Source organism: Aureococcus anophagefferens (assembly GCF_000186865.1).
Source record: "Aureococcus anophagefferens unplaced genomic scaffold AURANscaffold_53, whole genome shotgun sequence".
NCBI lineage: Eukaryota > Pelagophyceae > Pelagomonadales > Pelagomonadaceae > Aureococcus > Aureococcus anophagefferens.
The window spans coordinates 80387-96035 of NW_008705606.1; the positions used below are offsets into that span (position 1 = coordinate 80387).

At 55.4% G+C, this 15649-nt stretch overlaps 1 protein-coding gene across 1 annotated transcript; it reads right to left on the bottom strand.

Annotated features, from left to right (window-relative positions):
- Positions 1–6409: 6409 nt before the first annotated feature.
- AURANDRAFT_55480 (hypothetical protein) lies at positions 6410–8535 on the bottom strand (the record flags this gene model as incomplete). The annotated part of the gene is made up of 4 exons (XM_009043412.1): positions 6410–7067; positions 7120–7198; positions 7255–7876; positions 7931–8535. 4 exons carry the CDS (start codon positions 8347–8349, stop codon positions 6559–6561), a joined length of 1629 nt encoding a protein of 542 aa, XP_009041660.1.
- Between the last annotated feature and the right edge of the window lie 7114 nt (positions 8536–15649).

Sequence of the window (15649 nt, forward strand, 5' to 3'; positions counted from 1 at the left end):
AAAAAAAAAGTGACCATAGCTCGGGGGGTCCTCACCCCAAACGCCAGCATCTAGTGAGCCTATCGAAGCACTTGCTACTATAGTAGCAGGTGTAATAACTAAGTCCAAAACGCCTGGTAGCGACCCACCAGGTGATACTCCGCCTCCTGCAGATGCAGGTTCAATGGAAGACAATGATCCGAATGCTTACAGCGGCAGTTCATTTAGTATGCCTCCCCGTGTCGGAGTTTACTATCTCGTTAGTCTACTAACTAATTATTACCATACCCTAGTCAAGAGTCAGGCTGAGGGCAAATTACCGCCATATTTTGGTCTGTCTATGCCCCCAATCCCTCCCCCATCCCCAGCTCCACCTCGAAGTGTGCCTCTAGCCGTCATAGAAAATTGTATGCCATGCGCTTCGCAGAGCATGGGCGAGTCGCCTCTTTCGGCGTGCAATGCGGGTGTCTCGGGGCATACGATCGTCCCAGCTTCCTCCGCTGGACACCGCGTGCTGGCATGTCGATGTATGTTCGAGTCGCGGCGGCCGGCAAATTGGGCGTGTCACAAAGGGAGGGCGTTTATGTACGGGAATGGCTGATGAGGCCTGAAATAAGACCATCCAAACCGCTGGATGCCCCGCTGGACGCGAGGGGGGTCGCGGCTTCGAATCTCCCTTCCGCGAAGCGGTGCGGACGGCGCGGACGGCGCGGACGGCGCGGGCGGCGAGTAAAGACCACGCCTCTCTCTCTCCCCGAGGGGGCGCTGGCTAACGAAGCCAGGCCAGTTGTCCCTGCGGGGGGTCTCAAACAGTAGCACCGTCGTAACGGCAATTATCTCAATCGCCGCGCTAAGATGAGCGCCGCACTGCTTGGTCGGATTTAGTCTGCCCTCTGCGAAGCACGGAGGCAGCTAGCTATTGACCAGCGCCCTTGCGCTGCAGCGGGAAGTCAAGACAGAGAGCAGGCTGGGAGGAAGGCGGGGATGTGCAGCTATAGTGGCCCGTGGAACTGACCGCGATGAGGTCCATAATCCCAGCTGCCGATCTCCAATCGAATCTCCCAGCCCGCTCTCTGTCGTATCTTCTTGTATACTGTCTCATTTGATATTCGATCTTAGCAACCAAATCCTCTTCGTCTACGGACCTTTGCTCCTCCCCCCTTCCTAGTAAGCATATGCACCTTGCAATAATTATCTTCTACGCCAATTATACGCTTGAGGCACTCGTTGCGGGCAATCTCACTTTTCTCATTAACTCGGTTGCGTATCTTGTGGAGCAGGATGCTGCTGGCACGGGCGGCAAGCTTCCTACCGCGCAAGTGGAGTTCATATTTGCTCCTGAACTGAGCAATATCGATCACATTAGAAGCCTCACGTGTGGTGTCCATTTCCGTGGTGTCATCAGTAGATTGCTGGAGTTCTGTTCTGCTGTCAACGCCATGATCAGCGATGCATGCCTCGCCAAGGAAGACCTGTGGCGCTATAAATCCATCGTCAGTGGTGCACGCCACGCTACTGTGTATCGGTTGCTGCACGCATGGGTCGAGAATGCAGAGGAGTTGGCGAATCGCATCATGTCGGAGCTTTTCAAATGCATTGAGCCTGAGACTTCTACTAGGCGGCTGCTGTGCACGAGCGCACTGTACTGGCAACTCAAGTGTCAAGCATATGAAGCGGTTTTCTGAGTTTCGATGCGATCTCCAAGCTCCATAGAAATCATTCTTATTGCGCACGGAGCGGCATCCAGCACGTGTAACATGCCAGTTGACAAAGCGATTCTTATCATCCAGACCTGGAGGGAGGATCTGCGCATGATCGTTGACCGCAACTTGGCGATCGAGGGTTACCCGGACCGTCATTTTCGATAACCTAGCACAGTCCTGATTCTGAAGATCTGCGAAAGTGGCGCGCTTGAGTTCCTCGATAATGCCATCGCGACACCGCATAAAGCGTCGACGTATTCCGATAGTAAGTGCCGATTGAAGTCTGGTTTTGCTTTCATCGCATCTAGAATGCATATCCTCCGACCCAGAGGGTACTGTACGGATAAGCGCCTTGTTAATATTGGCAACTACCCGGAGTAGAATCGTGCGCTTCAGCGAGGAAGATTGACCCTCGATAGCAACAAGAAGCTGTGTGCAGCAAGCTGCAAGCTTGAGCGCTTGCTTCCTTCTAGGATCCTGGATTTGGTGCTGGAATGCACCCGCGTGCGATGGCCGCCATGTCGGCGTCATTGGGTCCTTACGAAATGTACCTTCGGTAGGTAGGCAGATCTTATGTTCTGCGAAGATGCGTGCCTTGTCCCCATCAGAAAGTGCGGCGATACCCTCGAGTTGTTGTTTATTTCCACAAGCCGAGGCGACATCAGTAGGAAGCGACCTAGCCTCTATGTGCCCACTCGAAGTGACAAATGTTTGCACGTCCAGCTCGCTTGAGTATGACTCAGCGAGACATTCCGCGTCACAGATGCTGGGATCACTAGCATAGAGACGGATTCGTAGCAATCGTAGAGCCTGATGGAGAGAGTCCTTGTTATGCATGCAGCACGTCGAAGGCAATCTACGAAAGAGACAGGCGTTGCGACAAGAGAATTCGCCATTGTTGACACGCTCGTTGTCATCATCAAAGCATTGCAATGTTCCCAATGTAACCACAGTGAGAATGAAGAAGACGGCATTGGGGAAGTGAGCACCATCCCGCCCCTTAAGGATGCCCCCACCTCGCCAAAGCTCCCGTTCCGTCTCTTTTGGTATCATCTGTGGGGTTTTGCACAAAGTGCGTTGGGAAACTGTGGGCTTTTGCGTTTTCTCTCGACAAAGTCTGACGCCCACGGCGGAAATGAGTCCATCTGGGCCTGCTTTGATCTCTGCCAAAACTTTCCGGTTCTTAATTCCTGCCGGGAGTGAACTGGGTCGCCCGGCTAAGAGACCCAGGGCTAAGGCTTCCTCTGCTCTACGTAGCGTTTCTATCAGAGAATTCTTCAATGGTGATGTGTATAATCCGGCCTTCGGGGCCACCACAAGCCATTCCTCGAGGTTCCAAACGGCACTTGAAGACAGGGCACGCCTCTGCACCACGGCATTTTCCGACAAGACTGACACTAGAAGCACGGCAGACGCGCGACGGACCATTGGGCGTGGATGACTTGCAGCCAAGTCAGACAATGTCTTCAGCTCATGCCCCTCGCACGCAGGATACACACAGCCCTGATGCCGTAACATTGTTGCAGCCTTAATTGCTAGCACCAGCTTATCGAAGATCACGTCATCCTCCGCATGGTACTGTCGAGCCGCGGTGACCACATCACGCCATGCTCGCTGCATGGACGGCAATTGGACGGCGCCCGATACACGAAGATACTCTAGAGTAATAATTGCCTCCGCGGTAAAATTTTACTACAATTATTATTGTGCCATCCAAGCTGCGTTGGCCTTCATTCCTGGCATAACCAATCGAGCTCAGCCTCCCCGTGTGCGGGGAGCTTGCCTGCTTGTTTAGCTAGGCCATATGGTACCGCCTTAAGGCAATTACTGGATAAGAACTTAATTAACGCAATGCATCGAGAAACAACGACAAACGCACCGTCGTGTATGGCATTTGCCCGGCGCCGCAGTATCTCGATCGATGGTCAATCTAGCAAAGGCCAGCGACTGCTACGGGCCACGCAGCGTCGTGCAGCACGTATAACTGGTTTCCTGAGGAGTAATAACGCAACTCGCCTTTCTCTCTTAATTCGACCACCCGGAGTGAAAGGCGCGCATGCAGAAACTCATCCACAAAGAAGTTCTATCACGCCAGTCGAAATGATCAGGCGGGAAAAGTCTCGTCAGGAGTATGGGACGGATTCGCTGTTTAGACTGCAAAATCAGACCATGACTGAACTTAAAAAGCTAGGAGGGATTTTCGCGTCGGTCAGCGCAGGGTCAGACGTGGCATACCTACACGCAGCGCAGTCGAGACTTTATAGTCACGCAACATCTGATGCATACAACGGGATCAACCGCACTCAGGCACGCTCGCAAACTGTCATAGGGACCACAATCGTAACACGGGAAATGCACCGCGCACGGCCAGCCACGGCCCCGACCATCCGTAAGGTCACTACCCTACGGAAACGCCCCTCCCCCGTCGACAGCAACAGCGGATATGGTAAGTACGTCGACTTTCGTGAGTACTTGAAGCGCGAGGAAACAAGTCACAAACGCCAAGATTTTGAAGCATCTGACAAAAGGGGAACCGCTGTTGGAGACGATCGTCGAGCGGGCGCTCATGTTTCAAACGTTGGCGTGTGCAAACCACCGCGCAATCTCGGTAAGTTAAGCGGAAGGTGGGGTAGCTACCTCACAGCACAGTCCATGCACGCTCCAAGCCACAACGAGGTGGCTCACCCAAGACTGATCAGCAACTCACTAAGCCATGCCATGCTTGGTCCCCGCCATCATACGTCGCGTTTCGCCGAGCTCCACCACCATGTGGCACGACCTCTCTCAGCGGCCGCAGTCAAACGAAACTCGAAGCTAAACATCTCCGGCAATGAACGCACCGGCACACTACTCTCCCCGATCAATTCCCAACTCTATCCCTCCGAGGCATCGAGGCATCTTGGAGGTAGCTACTGTGGACTCGGCCGGGAGGGCCTAGGAATCAGCACCACTTCACCAAATATTTCCTCGATCGCCATACCCCAAAGCCAGCAGTCAGGCGCAACACGTGTGCGGGGTATTGCAATGTACCACAGCGTTACCTCCAAAGGCAAAGAACACATCACCTCTGATCCCCCAGATTTTGAAGATGCTTCGCATCTTAGCCTCTCGGATGGCGAGCTTTCTTGTGCTTCGAACAGTCTAGCCGAGTCGGTCGCTTCGCCCTGGGGACATCTAGAGAGGGGTAGCTAGGCCAGTGGGGGCATCCGATGCAGCGGCTCCGGAACTTGGCGCGGCGCTCGGTCTGTGGGCCTTGCCGCGCCTCGGGCCCGGCTGCGAGTTACGTGGTAAACACTATCGGCGGTCGAAGATGGCTTAACGCGTCCATCATCGTCAACACGTAACAATTCTGGTGCTCTGTAGTGCGTCGCAGTGGCCCCACCAAGTCTATGGAGAGTAGACTCCCACTATGTTGGTGCAGGGTTTGCTGCAGTTTGCCCGCCTTTTTCGGCACCCAACTTTTAGCCTTGCGGCACCACGCTCTGTGACTCGAAGACGACCGAAAGTCGGGTCGGGGGAGACCGAAAGTCGGGTCGGGGGAAGTTGCCGCGCCCCATTCCACCCCCTGAGGCTGCCCGTTTGCGTCGCCTCGCAATCGTCCGGATGTCGCGTCTTTTTATGTGCCCCGGGCCGACCGGCATGTTTGCGGACCTCAAAGCCACTGGGATCGTGGACCGCACCGTGACGGGGGCTGCCCCCGTGGATGACGAGAACGGCCGTAAATGGTGAGGGGCGACCGACGAGGGGACCAGCTTAGTTCCAGGGGTCGAGCCGGCCGCGCGACCTCGAGTAAACACCCCTTTTGATGCCCCTCCCGAGTGGTCTGTCAAGGCCCGCACGGCCCGAACCCTCATGCATTGCGCGGTAAGCACCGTGTCGCCCGCGGCGCCGCGCGCCTCCCGGACGTAGGGCGTGATATGGTCATATGGAAGCTAGCACCAAGGGGGGGGTACCCGGCCCCTGATACAGGGCCCGGGCCTCCTCTGCCGGAGGCGGTGAGGTTCGGCCGCGCGTGCACGCACGCGCGCGCTTTCGTGAGGTCACGAGTCATACACGGTACCAAGGACGTCGAAAATGAAACCGGAACGTCGGATTTGTCCTGAGGTGTACGAGGGGCGACCTAATTCGTCGCGGAAAGTGACATCGCGGATTTTGGCCTGGCTGGGCCTGTGACGACCGCGGACGTGTCCCAGGAGGCTCTCCTCTCCTTCAAAGTTTTCCGACTCAGGCTGAGTCCTCCAAAGTACTGAGATCCTCCCCCCCCGGCGCTAACGCCAGTAGGCCAGTCCATGTAACTCTCGCAGCTGCCCCTGGTCATCGGCGAAGTGCATGGTGCCGTCGCTCTACTACCTCGCGCACGGCCGCCGATGCGCCACGAGCACGTCCGGTTCGACGGGCAATCCGTCGGCGTCGCTGCTGCCGCGGAGCAGCCCGTCGCTCGGGTCGTCGGCCGAGGAGAGGACGGTCGCCGAGCTCGCCGCGCTCGCCCCCCCCGCCCTCCGCGTCGTGCTTGCCCTCGGGTTCGCGGCGGGCGGTTGGGTGTGCGCTTTTCTGACGCGGTGCGCTGACCGTGGCGACGCCGTCTTCCTCGCCGCCCCTACCAACCAGCACGAAATGCCGCACAGAGTCCTGCTAGTAGCATCGCATAAGTACCACTGACCGGGGCGTGCCCGCAACAGCCCGCACGCGCGGCACAGCTGCAACGGCCGGTGCCTGATATTGTGCTAGAGCAAACCAGGATTATTTCGAATAGTTAGGATCGACATGCCGCGGTCCCCAAGTGTTCCCCGGGTAGAAGTGGGCGCGCGCAGCGCACTCCAGGGAGCCCAGGAAGTCCGGGCAGGCCAGTACTTGAAATTGCCAACATCCCAACCGGCTAGCTAGCTACCGCCATGACCTTGCGAATGTAGAAGAGAAGGTACCCTTCACTATGCTTGACAGTTTCTAGATCGACATGTTTTATGCTATGGTCATCACAAAGGAACCAGAGACCGCCGTCTTTGACAAAAGATGTATAGTGGCCTTTGTTTGCGTCGCCATGGTGGTTAACAACAGCATTCAATTCATAGAGATGGGGTGTTGGCAATGAAGATTTGTTATTGGCTTTCGCACGCCATTTCGAAAGGAACGGACCAAGATCAAGAGGACTGTCGGTTGGGAAATCGACCACTTCTGTAACTTTCCTTGATCCGAGGGCGTCGAAACGCTTCAGATGGACGATGAGAACATTTGGAAGCGCCTCGATGGTGAGCTGCTTCTCTCGCTTCACAGCTGCACCACAACCACTGCAGATGTGTGCATCTACAAGAACTTCCACAGATGTAAAGTGGGCTAGGCAGTCCTCCAAACACAGTGGCCTAGCTGGTTCTGCATCCACATTTTGCCCTATGAGAATTGTGCTATTTTCTACCTTTAACCCCATTACACTGAAACCGGCTCGCAGTGTCGCCGACAGGGACGCTCAAGTCAAAGAATGGTTCAGTATATGAGCTTGTAGTACCACATGCTGTGCAGACCTATGATGCACCTGACATCAAACGCGACTGCGCTGAAGTGCACAGTAGTGTTGTACAACATCGGATCGGAAAAGACCCCGAAAGGTCTTGTGGATGAAACTTATTGAGTTATGTGCTTGATCTCGGCTACAGTGCATCAAAAGTCCGTCCAGGAGAATCATGAGAAATTCGTGAGCATCGCGTTGCCCATAGCCAATCATGAGATCAGTAAGTTTCCACGCTGTGTACAATAAGCGGTGTGGGACAATTGGGTCAGCAGTGCGTTGTGCTCCGTCCCTGTGTTCAAAAATGGCCGCAAAGAAATATGCCAACTCGCATGAGATGCATGTCTCTGAAATCCACAATTTGTCAGGCTTCGTGCGCTCGGAATCGCCACAGGCAACAATTGTTTTCCCGAGGCAAGCTCTCGATGCGCAGCCACGTTCGAGGAAGTATGCTTGGCTGGCTGGATTGTGGATTAAAACTTGAAGGATGCATGACATGAAACATGTATTTCCCATGTTGACAAGTCCTCGAAGGCCTCGGCCTCCCCATTCACGTTTGTCTGGCTCGCCTTTGAAGTGCTGAAGGCAGGGAATATCACCCAAGGCACGCTCTGGCCAGATAGTCGACTTTGTTTTCAACGAGGTCGCCTCTACGCATGCGGAACTTTCCACGAAATAATTGTAATTCGGACACCTATATTTAGCACGGAGTTGAGTCCAGATATAACCCGCGAAACCACAAACAGACCTCGCGAGCCTGATCGAGGGGCTATCTAACCGACTTTGGAAGCAGTCATCGCTGACAAAATCACCACAGCGACCACAGTAGAGCTCAAATCGGCCTACGTGAGCAGCGAGCCAATGACTGGCATCCATTGTAAAATGGAGCTGCCCATGTCTTCCCGAGCCCCGCAGTCCATCCTGTGCAATGAAAGGGTTCCAGCAGCCGACATGACCACAGTGAAGGCAAACTAGAACATCGTGACCTCGTGTGAGGCGTGCGTATCCACACGTCATACATGGAGCTGGCGATGATAAACAAAATCGAGGTGATGTGTCCCGCAAAGCATTGAAGTGCGAAAGAAGTTGAGATAGTTCATAACAACCGACGCCGAGCAGATGACTACACGGCGACTTCTTCCTGAGATTGCGACCGCGCGCACTCATTTGATGACTCTAGTGGCTACGAGTGTACACCATATACACCGGCAGTCGTTCAGCCAGCCAGCTTAACTGCGCTTGCAGCTCTAGACCAAGCACGGGATGCACCCACCTCATCGCAACATCGATGAAAATATAGGAACCACCGTTCGCGAAATTGCATTGAACGAGCACCACATTTTCCCCCCACCACCACTCACCTTGCAATGTGCGCGCAGCACTCACATCTGGTGAGTTTGGTGAGTCCTGGCCAGCGCAGGGCACTGGCGCGCAGCTCGGAGCCGACGGTCGCGCTCGCGTCGGACGACATGGGCGAGCGTGTGGTTTGCGATGAGCGCGACGACGGCGACGCGCACGGCAGGGCAGCCCTTCGCGGCCATGCCGGACACACGCCGACCGTGGTGCAGGTGACAATCGACTTGGGGTCCGGCAACAAATTTTATGTGAGTAGGGAGTGGGGGGCAGCCCCGGCAGCAGCGGCCCTCCTCGCTCACCCTCGGGACACGCGCACCGTGGTGCCGCACGCTTCGACGACGGGCGCGCCGCGGGGCTGTCGGGCCGGCGGCCTCGGCGCGGCGGCGCGGCTCGCGTTCTACGGGCTCGTGGAGGTGCTTGCGGCCCGCACCGTCGACGTCGGCGGCTGCGACGGCGGCGCGGCGAGCCTCGCGGCGAGCCACGTCGCGGCGGCGCTCGGCGGCACGCGGGACTCGCGCGGGCTCGGCGCCGTGCTCGCCGTGGCCGCGGCGGTCTCGCGCGCGGACATGTACGCGGGCTGGGGCGGCGGTTTCGGACGAATCGTCGGCGGGCCTCGGAAGAGCAAGCTGGAGGCTCGCCATTCGCGCATAATTCTGGCATGGCATTTCTTGTGGTAGCGTCGGGCGCGCCAGTCGGGGTGCGCCTTGCCGTTCTTGCGCGCAAAGCCGATGGGCTGGAGCGGCCCGCGGCACATGTAGCACGGCCCCCGCGGCCGCGGAGGCCCGACGACGTAGTGCTCTTCAGGCGGGTTCGGTGTTCCTAGGAAGGACAGGTGGCGCACGGGCATCAACATCGGCTCGGCCGGGTAGCGGGGGGCCGGGTCCATGTTCGTGTCTTGCACGCCGAGGCCTTTTATTGAAGTTCAACAAAAGTTCAACCACTTGTGGTTGAAGTAAAACCGAGCCCGGTTCCTAATCCTAACCCTTGTCCAGAGACTGTCTCTCGGGCAAACCCAAACACACCCTCGATCGACTCGATCGGTCTTGGCCAATTCTGTGTCTCACACAGAAGTGGCCACAGTTCCGCCGTGTGCTCGGCACTCGGCGGGCTGTGTGTTTGGCTTTTGTGAGAGCGCCCGTCGGCCGGCGGGCGGGCGCTTCCACCGACGTCGGCGTCGACGCCGACGTCAGCGCGGCGAAGCTCTGCGTCGGCGGAACGCCGACTTCCGCGCGGCGGACCGATCCCCGCCCTTGCGGCGGCCCGCGCCCGGCGCGGTGCGCCCCCCGCGCCCCGCGAGGGGTTGCGGGCCGTCGCTGTCGCCCGCGCGAGAGCGTTCGGTCGCCGCGCGGCCGCGCCGACGCTCTCGGGGATTCGCTCGGGCCGGCCGGCCGGCGAGCGGATGAGCTGCGGCCCGGGCGGGGCGGCGGCGGCGCGGGCGCGTCCCCCACGCCCTGCGAGCAGCTGCGGGCCGGCGGTTTCGCCCGCGCGGCGCCGACGACGGCCGCGGCGCCGCGAGGCCGACGATCGCCGCGCGGCCGCGGGCGACGCACTCGTCGCTCCGCCCGCCACCGGGTCGGGGATCACTAATCTTAGTTTAGTACCCGAACGCGGCTCGGCGTCGGCGGACGCCGACGCCGCGACGGCGAAGCTCTGCCCGCGTCGGCAGGCGCTGACGTCGACGTCGACGGCGAAGCCCGGCCCGCGCGCCACCGACTGCCTCGACGGCGTGGACGGAAGCAAACCACACGCCCGCGGGCGAGGCGCTTCCGCCGGCGTCGGCGGACGCCGACGTCACGACGGCGAAGCTCTGCCAAATTTTGGACGCGTCGATCGAGCGCACGCTCGGACCGCGCGGCGCGCCGCGGCGACTGCCTCGACGGCGTGGACGGAAGCAAACCACACGCCCGCGGGCGGGGCGCTTCCGCCGGCGTCGGCGGACGCCGACGTCACGACGGCGAAGCTCTGCCAAATTTTGGACGCGTCGATCGAGCGCACGCTCGGACCGCGCGGCGCGCCGCGGCGACTGCCTCGACGGCGTGGACGGAAGCAAACCACACGCCCGCGGGCGGGGCGCTTCCGCCGGCATCGGCGGACGCCGACGGCACGACGGCGAAGCTCTGCCAAATTTTGGACGCGTCGATCGAGCGCACGCTCGGACCGCGCGGCGCGCCGCGGCGACTGCCTCGACGGCGTGGACGGAAGCAAACCACACGCCCGCGGGCGGGGTGCTTCCGCCGGCGTCGGCGGACGCCGACGTCACGACGGCGAAGCTCTGCCAAATTTTGGACGCGTCTGCCGCGGCGGCGGCGCCGCCACCCGCGTTGAGCCAGCACACGTCGGCCGCGCGCGCGGCCGCTCCAGCCGCGGTATGGCACAGGAGCCCACCGCCTTCCGCCCTGTCGCGCGCGCGCACCCTGCACCCCCTCGCGACTAGAATATCGCCGGTGTCTAAGCTTGAATTTTACTACCATCTGGTGTTCGGTGGGATCAGTGGAGCCTGTGGGTTGTTGTTGTTGAGAGTGGCTGAGCCGGCGAGCTCAGGAGTAGAGGCTGCAGCCTGGTGTGGAGGTGAGTTTGGTGAGTGTCGCGCAGGTGAGTCGCGCTGCATATTCCTCAACTCCACACTCACATAAAAACTAACTAATGAGAATGAAGCCGGACGACTTTGGACGCGCTTTTAGGCGCGATCGAAAGCTTAGAGCACGAACTACAACACCCTAGTGTGGTGCCTAGCTGATAAACGGCGACTATCGAGGTCAGAACGCGAGTGTGATTAAGCACAATCAAAGTGCGCTTGGCGATAAGCCAGCTACCTGCAAAGAATATAGACTGACATTGATGTCTGTCTCTCTCTCTCTATCTCTATATCTCCATGACTATACTGTAGTACAGTACGCTACACTACCACTACCCTACTACCATCATGCTAGTACTGTACCTACCCTAGTTAGGCCTTCCTTCCCGTTCCCCTTCTTTATAATCAGTTACTATCCTATGACTGAGCTACCGTAAGGTAGCACACTGAGCTTCCCCTCTCACCCACTGTGCTTATCCTGCTACTACGGACTGTACCTTAACGTCAAGTTGATGTACGGGACTTAGATTCTTTACAGGTTATGGCGCGGGTGCGTCGTTAGACGTACCCTTCCCACTTGTGCGAGAGACTGCTCTTGTTTGTGTGTGTGCCAAGAGGTGCTTGTCACACCTGTCCTTAATTGTGAGCCTGGTGCACATTCACACATAAAAATTACCGTCAGCTATGGCTGACGCTGAAGAACAACTCGATAACATATACGAGACGCTAAAGGACGATAAGACTCGAACGAAGTCGTTTGTCGACTCACAGCTCAACACTTTCCTTGATGGACACAGGTTTCAGGTTAATCATACGGCAGAGCACAACTTGGGGGTCTTCAACAAGAACGTTAGTAACCCCATGTTTGCCAACTTCAGTCAGTATGCCACATATGAGGACCTGGTCCGATCACCTGCTACAGATCCGAATCTGTACGCGCGTTTGCGTTGTCACCTCGCGTCACAGCTTGAGGATGCCTTTGATGACCTCATCAAGGAGTGTCACCGGCAAGGGCGCAACGACTCGGCTTACGAGCCTGCTCCAGCTCCTCTTCCTGACGGTTATGAGCCGGTATCTCGGCCTACCTGGACCAGGGAATTTGCGTCTGCAGCTTTACGTCAGTGGCGTTACATGCCTAACAGAGTTAAATCTGGTGGTGGGGGCCAGCTTCTTAAGGTGGTCAACGCCGACAACAGGTGTATCAGAGAGGATGGCTCATTCATTAATCCAAATGACGAGGCACAGCGTTTGCTGTTTGCCCGTGCCATGGCTGTATGGATCAATGCTACTCCCTCAGATAGAGGCGCTGCTCAGGAGAAGATTGACGACAATCGGTCGAGAAGTGTGTGGTTTCTCACTACCGAGACCAACAACCTTGTTTTGACAGAGACAAAGGACGGCGGCGTCCGTCCATACGGCGTAGTTGTCAAACGTGGTAAGTTCTGGTCTCTGTTGATGAACCGCGCTGTTACGAATCATCGATTAGCGACTAGGAATCCTGTCTTTGACGATCCTAAGTGCAGCGAGTTTGCTGCTATGTATTGCTCCATTCAAAGACAAGAAGTTGGAACTCCTTCATGGGGGTAATCGGTTGCCTAAACCAGTCGATTTCGAATGGGGGTGTCAGGGCCTAGCAGGTTTGCTACAGAGGTTTTGTGACATCGATGGCTCAAACCAGACAGCGGCAAAGGACTTGCCCTGCTGGACTGAGATTAAGTCTCTGGTCACAAACTATGGCATACCAAATCCCTTCTGGGCCATTAGCACCCTAGTGAAAACGACGATGGATGTGGTACCTTCCTCCAATAATGAGGAGCACATAAATACCTTCAACAACACCCAATACGATTCTAAGTACTGGGCAGACCATTTCATTACGTACCTTAGGGGCTATCAGACGTTCATGGAGAAGAATGGTGTCACTGTGTCCGATGATAGTTTGCTCACTAAGTTTCAGGATGGCTTCTTGCCACAGCATAAGGATCAAGGTAAGGATGGGTATGATGCACAGCTCTACTTGCTTGCAGACGCGCGGCGTTGTCGCCGTGACGGTCTCCCCACGCCCCACATTGCTCCTGCTGTAGCTAACGCATGGAATACTTTCTCCGATCTTCAGCTTTATCTAACTACATTAGGTAACACATTTCGGAGAGGGGGAGGAAATACTGCATGCTACAGAAGCCCCATTCCCATGAAATATAGTGTTCACAGTCTTAATGACTCATCATCGATGCAATTTGGAAGAAAACCTGGCAGAGCGCTTATGGCTGGTGCATTCAGTTCAGAATGGGTTGACGGAATCAAGGTAACCGGTCAGGCTCTTGTGAATCTCCAACAACAGCGTACACAGCTTATTCAAGATGATCAGACTGACTACGGTGCACTGTCCGATATTCTCGATGCTCTAGGCGATTATGGTGATTTCGAATCCAAGGAAGATCTCCTGGCTGATTACTCTGCCCACGCTCTACATCAGCGTCAGCGTGGTGGAGGTAGACCTCCTGGTAGAGAGAGAGGTTACTTCAACAATTATGATGATCGTATTCAAGAGATCAGAAAGCGAGTGAACAAATTCTCGAGAGCCAAGGATAATCCCGATGATGCTCGTAGATCACCAGGCAATGCTCGCGTTGTCCCATACTACAACAAGAACTCAAGTAGAACTCCTGATCTCAGCCCTGGAAAAAGAGCCATGTACAAACCCTGGCAAGAAGGCAATAGACTACACCAGAAGCTCCAAGACGCAAAGGCTCGTCAAGACTGGAATGCTGTTGCGGAAGTTGACAAAGAACTTGCTCAAGCTTTGGCTGTCTTTCAGGAAACACCTGAAGTAGCCAGAGAAGATCCAGACAAACCTACTTACCAAGACAAGCAAGATAAAGTCATCTGTACGATTTTAGACGTTATGGATGTAGCCAAACACGCCGGCATGAGTGATGAAGCCGTTGCAACAGCACTGGCTATTATGAATGACAGATTCTACAACACACCTGCTGGCGAAGACGAAGAAGACGAAGAAGCCAAGATGGAAGGCGACTCTCATGTCAATTTTGTTGACTCATCAACTGCCCAGTGCTACCTCACGCAGGGACTCAAAACTGACATTCTGAGACCGTGCTATTGTAGAGAGGTTAAAATTGACACTGGCTCAACATTCGATCTAGGTTCCTGTCATCAGTGGCAGTACATTGTCGATCTCAAGTCTCCGATCAGAATCAACATGGCTAAAGACCATATGTTGATAAATAAGGTTGGTCTGGCACTCAGATACATTAATGATCCTACTGATGCACGGACTCTCGTGTGCTATGGGCTAGGAATGGTTCAAAAGCTACACGATTCTACTCTTGAGATTTGCAGTATGCGCACGGTCAAGAACCTTGGCTTAGGATTTCAAATGCCCCCGGGTGCCTCCTCGGTAGACACCCTTTACAATGATCATGTTAAGTTACCAGTTGACTGTAGTGAAAATGGCATTCCGCGATTCTTCGACATAGGACCTCCTGCTAATGGCCAAGCCTACAACCTCATTGACATTTTTACCAATGAACCGTTCGATGCTAGGAAAGCATTCAAGCGGCTTCAGAAAGTATTCCCTCAAATCTTGAAGGACAATGAGGCCAACGCTGGCAAGGACTTCTACATCGAGCCCGATAAACTCAAGGGTGCTGTGCATCAACTTGAGGAATCAGTAATGTCCACCGCGTTTCCAAAGAAACAAAAGCGCGTTACACTTGTTAGTCCTAAGACTGACAAACCACCTTTTCGGAAGGGCCTGGACAATCGTTCAGTAAGTCCAAACCGAAGAAGGTAATAGCTTTGATGTATGGCATTCACACAGAAACTTATATCGCAAAGGGATCTGGAAGTTTTAAGTCTAAGAAGCTTCCCATGAAATCATCTGCGGATGTGAGTCAAACGACTCACTTCGTCGACAATTCGATAAAGATAACCCCTCTGTTAAGGCAAATGGATTAAGTTTCTCATGCCTACGCACTATGCTCAATACCCTAATCAAGAAACCCAGCTTAGTTAACAAGCTAAAGAATGCTGACATCATGTCAGTTACAGCGCCCTGTCAAGGACGCAGTGTACTCCGAGACGAGAATAAAATTCCTATCGATCAACCTTTTAAGGACAACGATCTGTTCTTTCTTCAAGTGTTGATTGCACAACTTTTACTACCCAAGCGTATCATCTCTGAGATGACTCCTCCTAATAAAAACTACAACAAAGATCATCTAGGAGTGATGCGCATGCTTCAAGAACTCAACTACGAAGTCACTGTTACAGATCGATTCTCTTCTGACCTTTGTGGCGACATTCAACACCGAGATAGGTGGATCCTTGTTGGAAGGCTTAAGGCAAAGGGAAGCGTTCTACGCCCCTTCTCTCTACAATGCTACTACAAGACTAGAAGTCGGCCTCTCAAGGTTCTTCTAGATCCACCCGAAGATGTTCCACATCAACATTGGCTGAGAGGAAAGAATATGAACCAGATCTACAATGATCCAGTGCCGACCCAGAAGATCCAAC